Consider the following 21,176-nt stretch of genomic DNA (forward strand, 5'->3'; position numbering starts at 1 on the left):
AAGCAGGGCACCCGTTCAGGGCTGTGGGGAGGTGTTCCCCGCAGCTGCATCTCTGTGGGGTGCGGGAAGGGCCCGGTTTCCCTCGGGGCCCATGACCAGCCCTGATGTGGCCTTGGTTAATTAATGAGTGCCAGGAGCCTCTGTGTCCTGCTTGCTTCTCTCCAACAAATACTTGCCTATGCAAAACCTGCAGATGTGGTTTTGTGCTTTTACATGCTTTAGGGGTAAGATTTTAAGAAGGCAACCCTTAGGAGGATTGTTTTAGCTAATTCTGCATGAGCATCATGGGACCTTCAGTGCTGACCTCCCTCTGGTCCCCTCCTGTTCTTGTTTGCTCATGGTTGAGGGGTGTCTGCTCCGTGCTGTTCTCTGGGGCCTCTGTGCTGACTGGAAATCAAAGACTTCCCTGCTTCCTCTAGGATGGGGCTGCCTGTGAGTTTCTAGGTCATGGAATTTCAGCTGTTGGGACTTGGGAGATGCGCTGGGCAGAGCAGTTTGCTTAGGGCTGAGTAACAGGATTCATGGAGGATAAGTGACTTATGTCCCACGTGGAGGGGGTCTGCTCCACCTGTGGTTTCAACCAGTCAGTCGCTCTGGGGGTTTTCCTTTAGCAAATATAGTCAAGAAATGAGGTTGAGCAGTGAATTCCTAGGTAAAGCTGACACCTGGGCACAGATCATGGCCGAGGGCCAAGGATGCTGACCGGGAGCAAGCCTGGGACTCATGCTGTGCATGTGGCCTGCTTTTCTGCGAGGGGTTGTAGCCCAGTGAAGGAAGTTATAGCCCCGGTGGCTCACAGAAACCCCAGGTGAGAGATGAAAAGAGCACAGGCTTGGCCCCACCTGGCTTCCTAAAAGAGGCCTGCTCTCGCAGCTCCTAGGCTCAGCTTGTCTTTAGAAATGGGTCTGATCCAGTCAGTTAGGTGGGGCTTGGGATCCAGATCTTCAAAGCCTTCCCAGAAGTTGTCTAGACATATTGCCAAGACCATATATTTGTCAGGACATATTGTTAAGTGGAAACCCCAGGGCAATAACTGGGTCAGCCCCGGACACTGAGGCCGTAGGTCAGACGTTGCGGGGGCAACAGAGTGACCCCCCTCCCCCCCAGAACCCCTTCTTTTTGACCTGGTAGTGGGCCTGTCCCACTCAGGAGACTCCAATCTGCATGTCCATAGGGGCACAACTTGACCCATGGGGGCACAGCTTGACTCAAGTCTGTGATCTATGCCAGCGCTCCGCATGGGGGCACTTGTGTCAGAAATGCAGCTCAGGTGTGGTCGTGCAGAAACACCAGGCAGTCTGGAATGCAGTGTACATAGCAGTCCACCGGCCTGGAGCCTGCAAAAGGGAGCACCCCCTCCCCCATTTAGGACTTCCCTGGTAACTCAGCTGGTTATCCAGAATCTGCGGGAGACCTGGGTTCGATCCCTGGGTGGGAAAGGTCCCCTGGAGGAGGGCATGGCAACCCTCTATAGTATTCTTGCCTGGAGAATCCCCATGGACAGAGGAGCCTAACGGGCTACAGTCTGTGGGGTCACAGCGTCGGACACAACTGAGCAACGAAGCACACACAGCAGCGCCCCCATTTCAGGAGCCAGAGGCTGGGCAGCTGGTGCCATGTGTGATCTGGGGTCAAATACAAACAGCTGTGAGGAATGTTGTTGAGACAACTGGGAAAATATGGATATGTAGACATGTGCTTTAGGATATGTCTTCTGGTGTTAACTTTGATGTTGTGGTTATGGTGGAGACAGCTCAGTTCTTAGGAGACTGCAGGGTGATGAATTAGGGGGCCGGTCCTCACGTCTGTAACAGATTTTCAAATGTTTCAGAAAAAAAAAAAAAACTACAGAGACATAAAGCAAATGAGGGGAATTGTTAACCATTGGAGAACCTGAGTGAAGGGGACACAGGTATCCATTGCAATTTTTCTGTAGGGTTTAAGATTTCAAAATGGGCAGTGGGTTGGGAGAGCCCTCGCAGGTGATGGTGACATTGGGTGGATAGCATGCTGCCACCTGTCTGCCTCTGCCTGTGTCTCTCACCTTTGTTGGGGAGAGTCGTGTCTGTCCCAGAGAGGCACCTGGGTGTAGACTCCCCAAGGCTGCACTCTGCCTCCCTTGGGACCCTTCCCAGGCCCCTGTGCTCGCTCCCCGGACCCTGCTCCTCTCTGTCCTGCCAATCCTCTCACTGCCCCTCGCACTGCCTTTGTGCCTGTACCAGATGAAGGAGACTAGGAACATGAGTCCCTTGCCTCAAGGTGGCTGGCAGAAGAGGTATGTGAACATGGGGGACCTTGACCTCCACCTCTACCTATTAGAGTGAGCGACATCAGTTTATAAGGTCATGACCCACCTCGTTTAAACCTTTGAACTGGGAGAGAGGAGTTTCTTCCCCTACCATGGTGCTTCCTTCAGATTGCTGTGAGTGGTGCTCTCGGGTTGGCCTGGAGGATGAGGGAGACTCCTGTCCATGCTTGTCTGCCCATGGCTTCTGTCCCCCTGGGGCTTTGATCCCCCCATTGCTTTGTCCCCCGTGGCTTCCATTCCCCCATATCTTCCACCCCCCACCCCCCCCCCGGAAGCTTATGTTCCCCTGGGTGCCCCATCCTGCTGAGGGCAATGTGGAAAAGCACTAACAAAGACATTACAGTCAGGAAGGAAAAGCTGTGGGCACGATGGGGTGGGTCTCAGCTGATCAGAGGCCACTGGCCCCTCATCCTCTCCTTGGAGACAGGCAGGGCTGGCTGGAGTCCATGCACCTCTAAGTCCTGGAGGAGTGGACATGACACATCTGGGAATAGGAATAGATGTTGGCATTCCTTCCATGCAGATTCTTTGTTTTGCATTGGAATTTTGCTCTTTCTCAGCCACTTGCTGACAGAAGGGAGAGCTTGTGTCATGATCCATCAGCTCATCAGGAGAAAATGATGACAATGATGATGATGGTGATGCTGGTGATGATGATAGTGGTGATGGTGTTGATCATGATGGTGATGACTATAGTGACCGTGATGGTGATGGTGATGGTGAAGGTGGTGATGACTACAGCAGGCAGTAAACTGTCTTTGCAGGCTCTTGCATTGTGTCAGGCATGGCGCTGGGCATTGTACATACAAGCCTTTTTGAGCTTACTTGCCTCACTGGCAGGGGTTAGGAGAACAATTGTCCTTCACGTTCTGGAACCTCTTTTCATTTCTTCTGAGTATTCAGTCCCTCCCCACAGCCCTAGTTATCCGTGACTGTGTAATAGCCACCCCCAAATGTAGTGGCTTCTGACAATACCTGCCTGGGTTTTTTGTTCGAGTCTATATCTGGGCTCAGCACCACCAAATGGGGGGCTTTGCCCCCAGCAAAGCTCTGTCATTGCTCTATAACTGGGTCCCCACAAGGTCCAGATGGAAGCCACATGGTCTGTGTGACCCTCGTTGTTCAGTCTCTGAGTGATATCCAACACTTTGCGCCCCCATGGACTGCAGCATGCCAGGCCTCCCTGTCCCTGACTATCTCCTGGAGTCTGCCCAAGTTCATGTCCATTGAATCGGTGATGCTGTCTAACCATCTCATCCTCCGCCTTTTTGCCTTCTCCTTTTGCCTTCAATCTTACCTAGTCAGAGTCTTTTCCAATGAGTTGGCTCTTCACATCAGGTGACCAAGATATTGGAGTGTCAGCTTCAGCATCAGTCCTTCCAATAAATATTCAGGGTTGATTTCCTTTAGGATTGACTGGTTTGATCTTGCTGTCCAAGGGACCCTCAAGAGTCTTCTGCAGCACCACAGTTTGAAAGCATCAATTCTTTGGTGCGCAGCCTTCTTTATGGTCCAACTCTCACATCCGTACATGACTACTGTAAAAACCATAGCTTTGACTCTACGGACGTTTGTCAGCAAAATGATGTTTCTGTTGTTCAATCTGCTGTCTAGGTTTGTCAGAGCTTTCCTTCCAAGGAGCAAGCAAGCATTTTTTAGTTTCATGGCTGCAGTCACCATCCACAGTGATTTTGGAGCCCAAGAAGAAAAAAATCTGTCGTTGCTTCCACTTTTCCCCCTCTATTTGCCATGAAGTGATGGGACCAGATGCCATGATCTTAGTTTTTTGACTGCTGAGTTTTAAGCCAGCTTTTTCCCTCTCCTCTTTCACCCTCATCAAGAGGCTCTTTAGTTCTTCTTCACTTTCTGCCATTAGAGTGGTATCATCTGCATGTGTGACCCTTGGGGGTCCTGATATACTGAGTCCTCAGGCTGACTGCCTTCCAGAGTTGGGAGCGAGACCCTCCTCTGTGGCACAGTGTTACCTTCCGCTGCCCGCTCCCTCCGCCCCAGGCCATGGCTGGCACTCTGTCATCCCAGGCACCCCGGCAACCCACTGGCAGCCTCTTCCAGCTGGGCCAAGTCTGGCTGTTTCCTCTTTTCTGTTCCTCTTTATGAACTTGTCCTCTGAGGGCTCAGCTGCACCAGGGGTCCAATCCTTATTGCACCCCCGCCTCCTTCTGTGACAGAGTGTTTGCTACCCACTTCTGCGCAGCAGGCCTTGGCTGGCTGGGAGCTGTGAGGGCTCCTGAGGTGCATACGAGGCGTGGAGTTCAGACAGACCCGGCTGACCTCACCTGCTCTTGCCCCACTTCTGTGTGGTCCAGGCAAATGTGGGCCTCTCTGGGCCTCAGTTTCCCCCTTGCACACCATACCTGAGGGTCTTAGGGTGAAACCACAAAACCTGTGGACAGCTGCTGCCTGGGAGCATCTTGGGAGCACCAGACACACTGTCTTGAGCCCCTGTATGGCTCTGAAGGTGTCAAATCCCTTCTCCCACTGTGATTTCTCCCCGTCGTGTGGAGGTTGTGCGGCTCCTGGACTTGAGGCTGGGCACTCAGAGAGTGGTTGCTCACGTGATTAGGGTCTAAAGGACCACCTTAAGTTTGATGACGTGTGGCTGGTGACGGTCTTGAAGCAGAGTTGTGACTGAGTTGTGGTCCCTATGGCTTTGTCGTGTGGAAATGTGCCAGTGACCAGTTTCTGGGCGCCTGCTGGAGACTGCAGGCAGGAATGTGGGAGAATGCAGGAGAAAGGGGATGGCCCTGAAGTGGGGCTGGCTTGACATGGGGTGAAGTCATCATGAGGGGAATCGCTGAGCACCCCCAGGCCTTCTGGGGCTCCCTGGCCCACCCAGGCTTGCATGCCGGTGTCCACCCGCCCTGCCTCTCCCTTTTGTCTGCAGCGTGGACTCTTCCCTCCACCAAGCTCCCAGGGGACACTCAGGGGCCCTGAGATGGGTGTCCCAGGATGGACAGCTCAAGTATCCCCCTTCTCAGCGGGATACCAGGACCTGAGAAATGTGGAAGAGATGAGCTAGGAAGGGACATCGTTCTGATCTGAATAAAGCAAGACTTTTGCTACTTGTTATGAAAAGGAATACATACTCATTTCAGTGATTTAGGAAAATACAAGAAGTGTAAAGAGAAAACAAGCTTGCCATTGCCCGGTACCAGTGTGGAGCCCTCTTGTGTCACTGTGTGCCGGGGCTGTAGTTTGAGTGTCTGCACATTGTGAACACGGAAACTCAAAAATGAATAAAACCTGAGTTTTGATGACTGTGTGACATCCTGCTATGTGAGCATAGCATGACCTGGGTCTCTGACCTCCTGGCTGGAAAAGTTTACTGCTCTTAATTTTTCGCTATTGTGAATAATCATGGGGTGGACCATCTTGCATGTGAATCTTGTGTGCATTTCTACTTTCTGCCTTATACTAGGTTTGAGATTGTGGAATTACTGGCCCAAAGGACGGAAACCTTTTTTAAACCCAGGCACACACGACTGTGTCTGGGGAGGCTTCTTCCCATGTTAGTTCCTCCGCGGGCAGGATGAGTCCAAGTGCCCCCACGTGCCATGACCATTATTGTCACATCAGCTGTGCCACCTCTGCCCTCCTTGGTGCTTCACAGTGCGGGGGCTGGAACGTGAGGGCAGTTCTGCCCTTCTACCTTCCCTCTGGAATTAAAAGGGGCCACCTCCTTTTTTGGAGGCTCCTCCTCTAACTTAAAAAAATCAAAACAGTGTTACAGAAGTTGTGATTTACGGTAAATCAACATCCTTGACAACACAATAGGAAAAAACCACAATGCAGTCTAATTTTGGATTCATGAGAAAATTCCAACCTTGATTCTCAAAGGCTGAGCAGAGGAGAGTGGTGCCCACGCCGGGCCAGGAGCCTATGCCCTGGGGAGCTCCTCTGGCAGGGCCGTTACCACGAGGTTATACCTTGCTTGCTTGGGGGTAGGATTCTAGAACGTGCTACTGGAAGTCACCCTACTGGCAGGCAGAACTGGGATTCCTGTGGGATGGCCACAGAAGAGCTGTTCCTCCCTTGATCCCCCTTGGCCCTTGGTTCGTGAGGGTCTCATAACCAGAGCATCTTCAAGGGGTAGTTTTGGATTTTGCACAAAGAACAGGGAACCCAGGCTTCCTTGGCAGTAGGACTTCCTGGGGGGTGGATAGCCACTTTGGCATTTCTGACCTCATTTTGCCACCTTTGCAAGTGTCTGAAACCTGCAGCATCAAACTCCTCAGTTCTCTTTTTCTTGGTCATCTTTGGTGTCTTATCTCCCACTCACCTCTGTCTTTAAAAATTCTGTTGTCTTTCTACTTACTGGGCTCTGGGCACCAAATGAACATAACACTTGTTTGGGGTAGACTTTCTGGCATGCTGGGGTCCCTGGGAGCTCAGATCAAACCAGTCCCTAGCCGCACCAGGTCATGAGCCCCTGAAAATGCAGTAGAAACATCACTCATTCATTTCAGCCTTCTCCTAGGGACCTGGGGTCCTGGGTGCTGACGACCTGGATTTTCTCCAAGGTAGGGAACGTGAGGTCAACAAGGTCCATGTTGATGTCTTAGGTGGTCCTGGCAGTCTGTGCTTCTGCCTGCTGTCCACCACCTGGGTGGACCACAGCTTTCCACCCTGGGCACTGGGGCTGGGCAGGCTGGATTTGGCCCTCACAACTTCCTGTCCTTTAAGGAGGCATGTGGCCTGTGGGGTGCTTGGGGGACCACTATTCTCATCAGAATTAAAAAGGACAAATGCTACAATTATCTGGCTGCCTGTGTCTTTTTGCCAAGGTGTCAGAGCTGTTGAAGCTGTTCTGTTTTTGAACGGATATCCTGGGTGACGTTTGTCCCCGTCTAGCCTCTGAGGTCCATGTAGGGTTCCCCTGCCTTGGTCCCACAGCACCTCTCCCAGCTTCTGGTCTTTCCCTTCTGCCCTGAGCTGCCTGCCTCCACTTTCCCTCTCTCTTGCTCCCCTCCCCTGCCTTACCCTCAGGCTCTCCCAGTCTGCTCACCTGGCCAGCTCTGCCTGAGGCCTGGCTGACCCTCCCAGGCTGCACTTGGGACTGCCTTGTGCGGTTGTGATGATCCTAGGGACACGGATGCAGCTGGGCCCGGCCACGTTTGAACCCTTTGAACCCTTGCTTGGGCCTGGAGTGTGTGGCAAGCTCCAGTGCCTGCTTCCCAGGAGGGCAATACCCACCTTCCATTGAGAAGCCCCTGAGTCTGGGGCAGGGTTCTGCAAGGACCATTCTCACCGCCTCTTTGGCTCACTGTGTCCACAGAGAGCCTTTGCCTACTGCAGTCCCACCAGGGGCAGGGACAGGCGAGGACCTTGGGCACGTTGCCACAGATGCAGAAGGACTAGCAGGCTGGGCCAGCTGAGCTCCGTGTCCATCCAGAGAAGTCCTTGGGTGCCCAGCTCTTGTTGTGAGCCAACAGGGGTCTCCAGTGGACAGAGTGCCTTCCAAATTCAGTACAGTCTGGCTGCTTGGGTTCAGGTGCCCTTAAGAGGGCTCCTGTGGAGGGCATGCATGTGCAGGCACATGCATATTTGGAATTTTCTTCAAACTGATACTCCTTAGTGGCTCAGCAGTAAAGAATCCACCTGCAATGCCCAGAGCTACAGGAGGTTCAGGTTCGATCCCTGGGTTGGGAAGCTTCCCTGGAGGTGGAAATGGCAACCCACTCCAGTATTCTTGCCTGGAGAATTTCATGGACAGAGGGGCCTACAGTCCATAGGGTCGCGATGAGTCAGACAAAACCGAAGTGACTTAACGTGCATGCTGAATGCTCTTTAATTATTGATACTTGCCCACTGTACTTAGTGAGGGCAAGGCAGGGGTTTGGTGTGTATTAATGTGAAATGTGTGCTTCTTTTTTTGTCTTTAAATATTGACTCATCACACTAGCAGCCACTTAATGTGAATACGTCTGCATTTCTCTTCTCACCATGGGATGGCATTGATCACGCACACTAAACGTGTGATCGATCCAGGTGCAAGTTGGGGTGACAGTCTCCATCAGAACAGCAGTGTCTTTGCTTCTGGCTTTGGGGCAAGAAAAATGCTTCTGATGTTTCTGTTGTTCTGATTTTTTTTTTTATAATTTCTCAAATAATTTCTTAGGAGCCCTCAGAAAGGCTTAATATTGGGATAAAATAAACAACCTGTTTTCAGTAAAAACCCTGACAGAATGGCAGTTAGCAGATGTGGTCTAGTGCTCCGCACACAGGATCTTGAACTGGCCCGGGATCCTTAAGACAGGGTTAGGGGCGGTTCCCCCCTGCACACGGTACAGCCAGTGGGCTGGATCTGGGGACTTCATTTCCACATGTCAGGTGGCCTTGTTAGGGTCATGGGCACAGACAGGCAGGGTGGTGATGCATCTCTCTAGGGGGTGAGTTGCTGCTGGTATTTCCCATTAGGAGAGGGCAGGCTTCCTGGGGTCACCCCACTGGATGGCCCAAGCCCTGGGTGGCTCTCCTAGGTGAGGGGCAGCCCTCAAGTGTGCCCAGCAGAATGGGGCCCACCTTCCTTGTCTCTCACTTTCGCTTTCAGTCCCGGGGCCTTCCTGCTCAACACAGCAAACAGCCAGACCCATCCTGGCCCAGGTGAGACCCGTGCCCCCCAGGTGGTGGTGTTCTAAAGAGGGGGCTCCCAGGGGTGGGGTGGGGGTATCTGCATGCACAGTTCACATGGCTGTGACCTCTGGGTCTCAGTTTCCCCATCTGTCACAGAGGCCCCTGCTGTGGGCCTTCCAGAGCATGATGAGGCTTCAGCGATGTGTGGGACCAGCAGGTGGTGTTTGGGGGAGCCAGTCCCAGGAAGTAGGCCTGAGAAATGCCAACTGGGGGGTTGTATTTTAAGGCGCTTTGGTTTCCTTACCTTTGATTGACTTGAAACTCAACCCTTATGAGGCCTTTGGGTGGGAGTGGTCCCCCCTGTGCCCTTAGAGCCTACGTTGGAGAAGCCCCTTGGGCCTGCCATGGTACACCTGACTCCTGACCTGTTGAACGGGCCCTGTGTCACCTGACCTGAGACCTTCTGCCTGCCTGCAGGGTCAGTGCTGGCACATAGAGGCCTTGCAGCAGAACCATTGCAGCCCTTCTCGTTTGTCCCTGGGTCCCTGGGCAGGCAGGTGTTCGCGGTGGGCTGTGGGTATGCATGACCTCTGCTGGCACAGAGACAGACCCTTCAGGGGAGGTCGCCATCCTCAGGGTTTGTGAGCTCCAGGAGCTGCCAGTGAGGAGCAGCCGAGAGCCAGTGCTCAGTGTGGACGTGCAGTCTGCACTGTTGATCTAAACTAATAACACAGCCAGCTATTTTACCAGCAAAGTGGGTTTATTCAGGCACAACAAAGAATTACGGTTTGAGACATGCAGTCTCTGGTGAGCACAGGCCAGTCCAGGGAACAGAGGAGAGGACCATTCTTTTATGGAGGGAAAGGGAGAGTTGGGAGGAGCTGCTGTTAACAGAGGCCCTTGGAGGAAACGGAATTTGAAGTGTAGTGGCGCTACCGGTTAGGTCTCCATCTTTCCACATTTACCTATGCTGGGTGTGATCATCTGAATGGAGTCACAGTTTGTGGCCTTCTGTGTCTGGTTTCCTTTGCTCAGCACAATGCTTTTCAGGTTCATCTTTGTTGTAGTGTGTATCAGCACTTCATTCCTTTTTAAGGCCGAATAGTACTTCGTTGTATGGCAGCGTTGCAATTTGTTTATCCATTCATCAGTTAATGGACATTTGGGTTGCTTCCATCTTTTGGTTCTTGCAGCTACCGCTGCTGTGAATATTTGTGTACAAGGATTTGTTTGAGAAACTGTTCTTAGTTCTTTTGGGTCTATACCTTGGAGTGGAATTGCTGGGTCATCTGATACTTTTATGTTTAACTTTTTGAGGAACTGCCATACTGTTTTTACATAGAAATTGTACCATTTAATATTCCTACCTGTGATATGTAAACCATTGTGAAAGTCACTCAGTTGTGTCTGACTCTTTGTGACCCCGTGGACTGTAGCCCGCCATTGTCTTCGGTCCATGGAATTCTCCAGGCAAGAATACTGGAGTGGGTTGCTGTTCCCTTCTCCAGGGGATCTTCCCGACCCAGAGATCGAACCTGGGTCTCCTGCATTGCAGGCGGATTCTTTACTATCTGAGCCACTAGGAAAGCCCTGAGATAGGAGAGCGTTCTAATTTCTTGCATCCTCACCAGTCCTTGCTCTTTTCCCATTTTCTTTTTTTCAACTATAGCCATCCTAGTGAATGTGCAGTTGTATCTCATGGTTTTGATTTGCATTTCAGTGGCATCCAGATGACTAACAATGTTGAGAATCTCTTCATGAGCTTGTTGGCCGCTTGTATTTCCTTGGAGAAATTTCTGTTTGGAAACTTTGACCATTTTATTTATTTATTTATTTATTTATTTTGACCATTTTAAAATTGATATGTCTTTTTTGTTGTTGAGTTGTGAAGTTCTTTATTCATTTCAGTGATAGACCCTTATTAGGAATATGATTTGCAGATATTTTCTCCCATTCTGTACAGTGAAAAGCCTTTTCACTTTCTTGATGTCCTTTAATGCAGAAAAGTTCTAAATTTTAATGATGTCCAATTTATCTCTTTTTCCTTTTGTTGCTTGTACTTTTTAAAAAAACTTTTAGTTACTTTGTCTTTTATTCACAGTGTTTGGGCATATTAATTTTATCTTTTTTTTTAAATGTTATTTTTAAAGCAACAGTGGAGGTAAGAAAATATCTTTTACTCTTGAAAATATTGTTAGCGTGGTCTTCTTTAGTCGCTAAGTCATGTCTGATTGTTTGTGACCCCATGGGCATAGCCTGCTAGGTTTCTCTGTCCGTGAGATTTCTCAGGCAAGAATCCTGGAGTGGACTGCCATTTCCTTCTCGTGTTGCTTGTACTTTTGATGTCCTATCTGTGCCCAAATCCAAGGTCGTAAAGATTCACCCCTGTGTTTTCTTCTAAGCGTGTTATAGTTTTCGCTCTCATATTTAGATTGTTAATCCATTTTCAGTTAATTTTTGTGTGTGTGGTGTAAGGTAATTGTTCAGTTTCACCCTTCTGATATCTAGTTGTCCTAGCTCCCTGGTTCAGCTCCCTGGGGAAGGTGACTTACAGCAGTCCTCTTCATGGGGCCCGGAGGGGCCCTGCCCACGGCTGCAGACTCTATGCTGAAATGATGGGAGTGCCTGGGCTCTGAGACACCCCACCTCCCGCCTCCTGCCTCAGCCTCTCTGGACTCTGTGGTGACAGGTAGTGATGGCTCTCTTGGAGGCAAGCCTAAAGCCTGGCCAGTCCCCTCTGCCTCTCCCAGTCACACATGGTGAGGCCTTCCTTGACCCTCCCTCTCCATTTTGAGTCCCCCACCCCATCCCTGTGAGCTAGTGTCGCCACACATACTCCGCCCCAACTGCCCTCACACCACCTTCCCTTTCTCCTGAGGTGTTGCCGAGCTTTGCGGGGGAAGTGCTTAAGGAGCTGCTGACTGCTGGTGATAATCTGTTTCTCCTCCGTTTCAGCTGTGTTGGCGTGGAAGAGGAGGAGGCCCCAGACATCGACATATACCACTGCCCAAACTGTGAGAAGACCCACGGCAAGTCCACCTGTAAGTATGGCCCCGTGCTGCTGCCCCTCGGATCTGACGGTGGCGGCTGAGGTCTCTGCGTGACCTTGATCCCAGCCCCAACTGGACTCTACCTTGCTGGAGTCAACTGGCCTGTGAAGCGGCAGCCAGGGGCCTCTGGTGCCTAGGGACCTCCTCCTGTCTCATTTATTGCCCCTCATGGCCTTAGTGGGCCAGCCCCGGCCCTCCTGATCATCTCCTGCCTGCAGATGCAGCTAGGGCCCCTCATGACCTTTGCAGAGAGCCCACCAGCCTCCAAAGGCCTGGACAAGGGTTGCAAACTCAAGCATTTGCAGTGACCAGGCAATGTGAGATGGGGACATAGACTGGGAGATGTCCAAGGGGCCATCCATCCCAACTCTGCCCAGCTCTGCCCAGCTGGCCGCTTCTTATCTATGTAGCGGTCTAGGAATGTGCATTATTGGGGACCTGTTCTTCCCGTCTCTAGCACTCCTTGCTTGGAATCTTAGGTGATCCCCTTTCTCTATCTTTCTTTCAGCAATGAAAAGCATTTTATTTCCTGTCAGTTCCACATTATTAATAAATAAGAGTACAGAGAGGACAACTATTAGTTTTTTTTTCTTAATTGAAGTATATGGCCAAGGAATTTTGTATTTTTGAAATGCAAAAGAATTCCCATTCTCACACTACTATTTGTGCATCACAAAGACTTTATCACCCTCCCCTTCCATGTGGCCCTTTGGGGGTGTGGGGGAGGCCCAGTGGGCGCTCTCCAAGGCATGGGCTCATCCAGGGTGGCTCTAAAGGGCCCCACATCAAGGCTGGGAGGCAAGTTCCAGGGCCAGGTCCACATGGGAGAAGAACCATGATCTGCCGGGGCTGGAGCACTGGAGCCCTGGTGGGGTAACCCTGTGGATCCAGTGGGCATAGAGGTGTGGAGTCCTGTGGATCCACCGGTGCAGGGTGAGCCCACCCCCAGCAGACCCCCAGCAGTCCTGTTCTGTAGGTTGAGGCCGGCCAAGGGAGTCTGTCTAGCCCTTTGGGAAGCTGGGTGAAGAGCGGTCTTGCCTCACCTTGACCTTTCTTGGGCCTCTCTCTTTGCCTAGCCTGTGCTCCATCATCACTGAGTGACCGTAGGAGCTGTATTCACTTTGGCTCTTGTGCCCTACTCTCTAGCACATTGTGGGCATGTGGTAAATGCATGAGCAGAAGATGAGAAGGCCTGGTGGCTTCTGAACTTCCCAGGCGTGAAGGTTCTCAAGTTCCTAACTTACCCTCACAACCCTAGAAGTTGACAGCACTGATGCTCACAATGTCTGCCCTAAATTACCCCATCCTTCTGATAATGGCTTCACAGCAGACACGGGAGGATGCCTGTCGCCCCGTGGCTTAGTCTGCATTTCTAACACCTTGTGAAACTCCAGGAAGGCTTGGAGACTAGGGGAGATGAACAGGATATGCACTCAGGTCTGCCCCTCATGGCCCTGGGAGTGGGATGGGGGGCCAGTAAGGGCTGGAGCTAGAAGACACCTCCCATATAGATCTGAGTGCCAGGGTAGGCACTCCCCTGGGGTGTGCTCAGGGAGGGTGGGGGGCCAGGACGCCTCTATAGCACTGCTCTAGATCAGCAGTGTGGGACTGCAGCCTGGGGGGACCTGGAAACCCCTCCCTGACTGTGTGCTTTGCGTGTGTGCATGCACATGTGCGTGCATATGTGCTTTATAAATTCTTGGATCAGACTCCCCTGATGGGCTGTGCGTCCAGCAGGGATGAAGGCACACCTTCCGCCAGTGCGCATCCCTACACTGCCCATCACCCTTCATTTTACATGTGTGTGCCCTGACCCGAGCCTGTCTGTGACAGACTGGTTGGTTTCTGCTGCGTGGACTCCAGTCACACCTTCTGCAGGAAGGCCCCTTGATGACCCTGTGCCCCCTGGAACCACCCAAGCCCACGTGCCTGCCTCGTTTCCCTGTCCTGGCCTGGGTGCGGTTTGTGGTGGGCACAGTGAGGTGAGGCTAGCAGGAAGAGGGCCAGGACAGGATGGAGTGGGGGATAGAGCACTAGGAACGGATGGAGGCAGGGCTCCCAGAGCGAGCTGGACCTGAGGCCACATCCCTTGTGCTTTGCCTGTCTTTATGAGATCACAGGGTTCCCCCTCCACGCTGCTGCCATCTGTCCCTTGGACTGATTTTGGTTTGTGACTCTCAGGCCCACAGGTTTACCCATGAAGCCTCATGGGAGGCAGGTGACATGACCCTTAAAGTGATTTTGAATCCTACTGTTTCCTCTTGTTAGCTCCATGACTGCTTAAGAGGTTTTGTTGTTGTTCAGTTGCTCATTCGAGTCCTACTCTTTGCGACCCCATAGACTGCAGCACGCCAGGTTTCCCTGTCCTTCACTATCTCCCGGAGCTTGCTCAAACTCATGTCCATTGAGTGGGTGATGCCATCCAACCATCTATCTGTTGTCCTCTTCTCCTCCTGCCTTCGATCTTCCCCAGCATCAGGGTCTTTTCTAATGAGTTGGCTCTTCTCATCAGGTGGCCAGAGTATTGGAGCTTCGGCTTCAGCATCAGTCCTTCCAGTGAATATTCAGGATTGATTTCCTTTAGAATTTAAGGAAATTTTTAAGAGGTTACTTACTAATTTCTTACTTTCCTTCTCCCTGAGGCAAGCATCGCTGTCACACCTTTGGGATGGGGCAAGCCATGCTTAGGAGGATGGGCTCAGCTGTGTTGCCGAATGTCTTAGGGATACCTATTGCCCCTGTAACCCACGGGGATCCACTGAGTCCACTCCAGCTTCCAGCTTTCCCCTGGGTACCTTGTTAGAGGGTGTCTTGGGCCACCTATAGGCAGGAGAAGGCTCAGCCTCAGAGCTCAGGAGGGTCTTCGACCCTGGGGAGGGAAGGAACCCACCAGTCAGGGCTGCAGAGGGGTTTAAAAGTAGCCCTGTGAGCTCAGACCTGCCTCACAGATTCATCTTTGGCTGTTGTCCTAGCATACCTGCTCCAGCCACAGTATCAGGCATATTCCAGCCTCTACATGAGGTGCTTGAAGCTGCCCAGTCCTGAGTGAGGGCCCAGGAAGCCCAGATGGCCCAAGACTGCCACTGGCCCCTAGTCAGCAGGGGCCCCAGGCCCGACTTCTGGCAGGCAGAGGAGATGCTGCTTCTTTCTTCTGCTGCCCACTGCTGCCCTGCATGTCTGCTCTCTCTGGGCTGTATGCCCCCTCCAAGGCTCGGTCACCCCATGTGTCTCCTGGCACAGGGCCCTCCATACTCACGAGGAGCCCAGAAAGCCAGGACCAGCATTGAAGATGAGACACAGAGACACCCAGTAACTTGCCTAGAGTCACACAGCTACAGGATAGGTGGGCAAGAAAGATTTGGATTCGTCTCTGGGTCTGGTGGGCTTCCCTTGTGACTCAGCTGGTAAAGAATCTTCCTGCAATGCAGAAGACCTGGGTTTGATCCCTGGGTTGATCCCCTGGAGAAGGGAAAGGCTACCTACTCCAGTATTCTTGCCTGGAGAATTCCGTGGACTATAGTCCATGGGGTTGCAAAGAGTCAGACACGACTGAGCGACTTTCACTTTCACTGGGTCTGGTGCTGCCCCCAGAAGTTCTAGCTCCAGCCCCTCCTTTCTAGGACCTAGCCTGATTTCCATAATATGCATTTGCACTTTGGTCTGGGAGACCAAGCATGATGTAAATATCACCTATTTTAGGAGACAGTCTCAAGGAACTCTGACTTGATGAGACAGGGGAGAGGCGGCAATTTGGAACAGAGGTCAGCTCAGCCACCCCGCACCCAGTGCCTTCCTCTTCTTGCTTTAGGCAGGTCCCACCCAGGAGCAGTCGTCAGCTGCCTTCATCCCCACAACCACTGAAATGCAGGAGGACTGCAGCCCCCACCCGATCCCTGTCTGTGAAAGACAGACACTCTAAGGGCCCCCCCAGCTCTCCCTCACCTCCAGTCACATCTCTGCGTGAGGATCATGTTTAAAACCCTGCCAGGCAGCCCCCCGGGATGGGTCTCCATGCCTGGCCCATCTTCACTCACTGAGTTATCCATGGCTGCCCTGAATGGGGCAGAAGGTATCAAGGAAATAGCTTCCTTCCCTCTGGGAGCTCAAAGTCCAGTAGGAGAGTATGTTAGTGTGTGTGCATATTTGTCCTTATATTTGTGTGTGTCCTAGTGTGCATGTGCGTGTCCTGGTCCAGTAAGGGCATGTGTGCTTGCATGGGGGTGTGCATATGTGTACATGCGTGAGCATGTGTCGCATCCCAGGAGGGACAGGTGTGCATTCTCACATGTAAAAGTCCAAGATGCGTGTGTCCAGTGCCCTGGGAGCAGGTGTGATAATAGGATACCCTGAGGATGGGCAGGCAGTGGTGGGCAGGCCTTGGGGAGTGCAGTGGGCATAGAAGATACCCTGAGGATGGGCAGGCAGTGGTGGGCAGGGCGTGGGGAGGGCAGTGGGCATAGAAGACACCCTGAGGATGGGCAGACAGTGGTGGGCAGGGCGTGGGGAGGGCAGTGGGCATAGAAGATACCCTGAGGATGGGCAGGCAGTGGTGGGCAGGGCGTGGGGAGGGCAGTGGGCATAGAAGACACCCTGAGGATGGGCAGACAGTGGTGGGCAGGGCGTGGGGAGGGCAGTGGGCATAGAAGATGGGGCTGGCCTGCCCTGCCTGCGAGTTGTGGGCTGTCATGGCAGCAAAGATCTCAGTAGGGAAGAACAGTGGTCTGTCTATTTAAGGGCAAGTCTGAGGGTAAGGCAGGTGAGAGGGGTCCTGAAAAATGAGCCTGGATGGGAGCTTCTCAGGGGGCACCTCTGATGAGTTCTCAGCGGACTGAGTACTGAGTGAGGTGGGGCCCTAGGAAGCCCCAGCTTTTGAGTGCCATCGTCTGAGCCAGCAGGATGGGAGTATGGGGTAAGAGGTGAGGTGGGGGCTGTGACTCAGGACGTGAGAGGTGGGAGTTCCTGACCATGTGTCACCTCGGGGTCCTGAGAGGCCGGGGAGGCTGGGTGGGTGGGGGCCAGGGAACCCCAACTTCTTTGCCTCTGAGAGGTCTGAGTCTTGCAGCATTCATGGTGGCTGCCCTCCTGGCTGGGTCTCTGCAGGCATGGGGAGAGGAGGGGGTTGCAGGTGATGACCTGCCTCCTGTTTCCCCCCACAGTGAAGAAGAAGCGAACCTGGCATAAACATGGCCCTGGGCAGACGCCGGAAGTGAAACCCGTGCAGAACGGCAGCCAGCTCTTCATCAAGGAGCTGCGGAGCCGGACATTTCCCAGGTGAGCAGGCCTTTTCCTCTCCAGCCTGAGGTCTGGATGCGCACCCCACACTGGGGCTCCAGGGTCATGGGCTTCCCTCCAGGGGAAGCAGCAAAGTCCCAGAAACTCCAGGTGCTCCCAGCTCGGGAGCTGATCTCTCCCTTCTCAGCACCTTCGCGGAAGAGATGATTGTGACCCTCTTCACAGCCCTGGAGGGAAGAGTCTTATCTCCCCCACCTGGTATGGCCCTTCCCACAGCACATTCCTGAGAGACAGCCTCTGTCCTCACTTTATGGACCAGGAGTGGGGGCTGGTATCCAGCCTGAGACCGCCCTTTGGATGTGGCGGGTCCTGGTGTCATATAGCCATGGGCTTTTCCTCCGTGCGCGTGGCCTGCAGGGGTGTCCCTGCTCTTCTTAGAGTGCCCCTCCCCCTGTACACCCTTGTCCCGTGTGAGGGCAGAGGGCAGGATCAGGGTCACGGGAAATCACTTCTGGTTGGGGGGGCACCCTGACTGCGTGGATATGTGGTTGTACAGACAGCTGCTCTGAACCACCCTTGGCCCTTCACAGCTGGAAGACAGCTTCTGTTTGTCTGACAAAGTCTGTCCTTCTTTTTTGAAGGATAATGTGATGGACACAGATTCCTAAGTTGGTGGGTTTTTTCTTTTAACATTTTAAACGACTCATTCCATTCTCTACTTGAGTGCATGGTTTCTGGTGAGAAATTCAGTGCAACTCTTTTCCTTGCTGCTCTGTGGATAAGGTATTTCCCCCCTCTGGCTTCTTTCTTATTTTCTTTTTTCCCATCTTTATTGAGATATAATTCATGTACCATACAATCCATCCATTTGAAGGGTATGGTTCAGTGTATTCACAGCTCTATGCACCACCTCCAGTTAATTTTGGAGGGTTTCCATCACCTCAAAAATAAATTTATGATCCACATTCCTCTCAGAAGTCCTGCCACTAGTCATGCTTTCTATCACTGTAGATTTGCCTATTATGAACATTTCCTCTAAAAGAAGTCATATAATATGTGGCCCTTGTGACTGGCTTATTTCACTTAGCATAATGTCCTCAAGGTTCATCCAGGGTGTAGCAAGAGTCAGTGCTTCATTCCCCTTTTTATGGCTGAGTAATATTCCTTTTGGATAGATCACACTTTGTTTATTCATTAATCAGCTGATAGAAATTTGAGTTATTTCTGATTTTTGACTATTGTGAAGAATTCTACCATAAATGTTCTTGTAAAATACTTTGTTTGGACATATATTTTCATTTTTTTTAGGGGTTACTTAATATATAATTGTTTGAAGAATTGCCAGACTGTTTTGTTTTTTTTTAATTAATTTTTTAAATTGAAGGATAATTGCTTTACAGAACTGTGTTGGTTCCTGCCAAACATCAACATGAATTAGCCATAAATAGACATATGTTCCCTCCCTCCTCACTCCCTCCCCATCCCACCCCTCTAGGTGTTACAGAGCCCTGGTTTGAGTTCCCTGAGTCATTCAGAAAATTCCCACACCACTTTCCATTCCCACCAGCAGTGTTTGAGGGTTTCAGTTCGTGTCCTCACTAGAATTTGCTATTATCTGACTTTTTGAGTTGCTTCCCTTGTGGCTCAGCTGGTAAAGAATCTGCGTGCAATGTGGGGGACCTGGGTTCGATCCCTGGGTTGGGAAGATCCCCTGGAGAAGGGAAAGGCTCCCCACTCCAGTATTCTGGCCTGGAGAATTCCATGGACTGTATCGTCCATGGGGTCACAAAGAGTTGAACACAACTGAGTGACTTTCACTTTCATGGTGATTCTATCTATCTATCCTTGCAGGTGTGAAGTGGTCTCTCACTGTGGTTTTAATTTGAATTCCCCTGATGACTAATGATGTTGAGTACCTTTTCATGTTCTTGTTGGCTATTTGTCATTTGCCCATTGAAAGTTGTTTTTTGTCTTTTTGAGTTGTAAGAGTTCTTTGTGTATTTTAGATACAAACTCCTCTTCAGATATATGATGTACAAATCCTTTCTCCAATTTTGTGGGTTGTCTTTTCACTTTTTTGGTGTCTTTTGAAGCACAAAACTTTTAAATTTTCATTAAGTCCAAGTTATTTTTTCTGTTGCTGCTTGTGTTTTTAGACAAAAACAAAAAGAAACTAGTGCCAAATTTAAGGTCATGAAGATTTATACCTATGTTTTCTTCTAAAAGTTTTGTAGTTTTAGCTCTTATATTTAGGACTTAACTCATTTTGAGTTAATTTTTGTATATGGTATGAGGTAAGGGTCCAACTTCATGCTTTTGCATGTGTATATCCAGTTCTCCCAGTTATTAAAATAATTATTCATTTGCCATTGAATTATCATGATACCCTTGATGAAAAGCAGTTAACCATAGATGTTTGGGTTTTTTCTGGACACTCAATTCTGTTCCACTGATCCATATGTCTCGTATTATGCCAATACCACACAATCTTGATTACTGTAGTTTTGTAGTGAATCTTGAAATTGGAAAGTAACCCTCCAACTTGTTCTTCATAAAAAATATTTTGGTCATCTGTGTGCCTTGTATTTCCTTCATTATTTTAAGTTCATCATGTCGTTTTCTGTGGAATAGTCAGGTGGTATTAAGATAGGGATTGTGTGGAATCTGGAGATCAGTTTTCTTCTTGAATCCCACTCCTTCCTTCAAGATTTGGTTTCCTCCTTGTTGAGGAGGAGGAGTAGTTCTTTCGAAAAAGCTCTATAAAATATTCTCTATGTCTGAAAATATGTTTATTTCATCTTTATTTTTGCATGATTCTAATTTTCTAAAATGGATCTAAAATTCTGGTTATAAGTTATTTTCCTTTAACTCCAGAGATATTATAATATTTTGTTTCTCTTGACATTTCTTGTTACTGGTATCAGCCTAGTTGCTGGAGTTTTTGTTTTGTTCCATTTTCATTTTTGGTGAATAATCTGTTTTTCTGTCTGGAAACTTTTGAGATTTTAAAAAAATTTTTCATATACCATACGTATGATGCAATGCTTCTAACGTGTTGCTTTTATTTATCTTTCTAAGGTCTCAGTAAACACTTTTAATTTGAGGAGTCATATTTTATCTACGTTCTGAAACATGTTCTGTTTTCTGTTTTAATAGTACTTCTTCCCTATTCTCTCTTACTTTTTCAGATCTTTTTTTTTTTTTTAAATCAAATTGAATGTTGTTTAGCCAGCTACCGTATAATGTATCTGCTGAGTTGTAAAAATTTCAATCATCATATATTTCTTTTCTATAATTCCTATTCCTTTTCATTGTTACCTGTTCTTTCCCCTCCTCCTCTGTTCTTTGCTTTGTCTTCTCTTTATCCCTTTGAATGGGTTAATGTATTTGTCTTAAAATCTCCTTTACGATTATCCTATTATCCTCAGTTCTTGGGCTCCACTTCTCTGGGCAGAAGAGGCTGCTGGCTCTTCCTCCTGGGGATTTACCTCCTTGTGTGATGCGTGATCTTCAGAGTGCAAGATTCCCCTGGCAGCCAGTCTGCCCTGGACTCTGAGGTGTCCCCACACGATGGTTTCATATTTGCCTCTTGCTGGGTCCTCATGGGTTTTGTAGCTCCAGACCCAATCCACTGGGTATGGTGTGAATCTGGAACTCTCACTAGTGACTAGAAAAGAGCCTGGGATTCCAGCTCATCAAAGGCAGCCTTCTACCTCCTGCTGCCTTGTGGCTTCCACGGCTGACTCTGCTGTCCCAGTGCTCCCAGAGCTTCTCACCGCCGTTGCCCAGCACACTCCTCCTTCTTCCTCACTCTCCGCTCTCTCCTTCTGGTTTATCCCTAACACTCCGCCCAAACCCCAGAATCACTCTTCAGTCCTCGCTTTCACTGGCCCCTGTTAACATATGGCAGTGGTGTGGGCGCCCCTCCTGGAGTCCTGGCCTCCGTGGAGACCGTGACACCATGCTCTGCTGGCTGTCCTGCCCTCCTGTCT

The 21,176-nt window shown here is 50.4% G+C and overlaps 1 protein-coding gene across 3 annotated transcripts in view; it reads left to right on the top strand.

Moving 5' to 3' along the window:
- Nucleotides 1–21,176, top strand: part of PHF2 (PHD finger protein 2) — an 81,948-nt gene that overhangs the window by 33,403 nt on the left and 27,369 nt on the right. For all 3 annotated transcript variants that reach the window (XM_065946799.1, XM_065946798.1, XM_065946797.1), the window contains exons 2-3: nt 11,858–11,943; nt 17,109–17,223. In XM_065946799.1, coding sequence (XP_065802871.1) covers nt 11,858–11,943; nt 17,109–17,223 — 201 coding nt within the window. The remainder of the gene's footprint in view (nt 1–11,857; nt 11,944–17,108; nt 17,224–21,176) is intronic.

Source organism: Muntiacus reevesi, chromosome 10 (genome assembly GCF_963930625.1).
Source record: "Muntiacus reevesi chromosome 10, mMunRee1.1, whole genome shotgun sequence".
Lineage (NCBI taxonomy): Eukaryota > Metazoa > Chordata > Mammalia > Artiodactyla > Cervidae > Muntiacus > Muntiacus reevesi.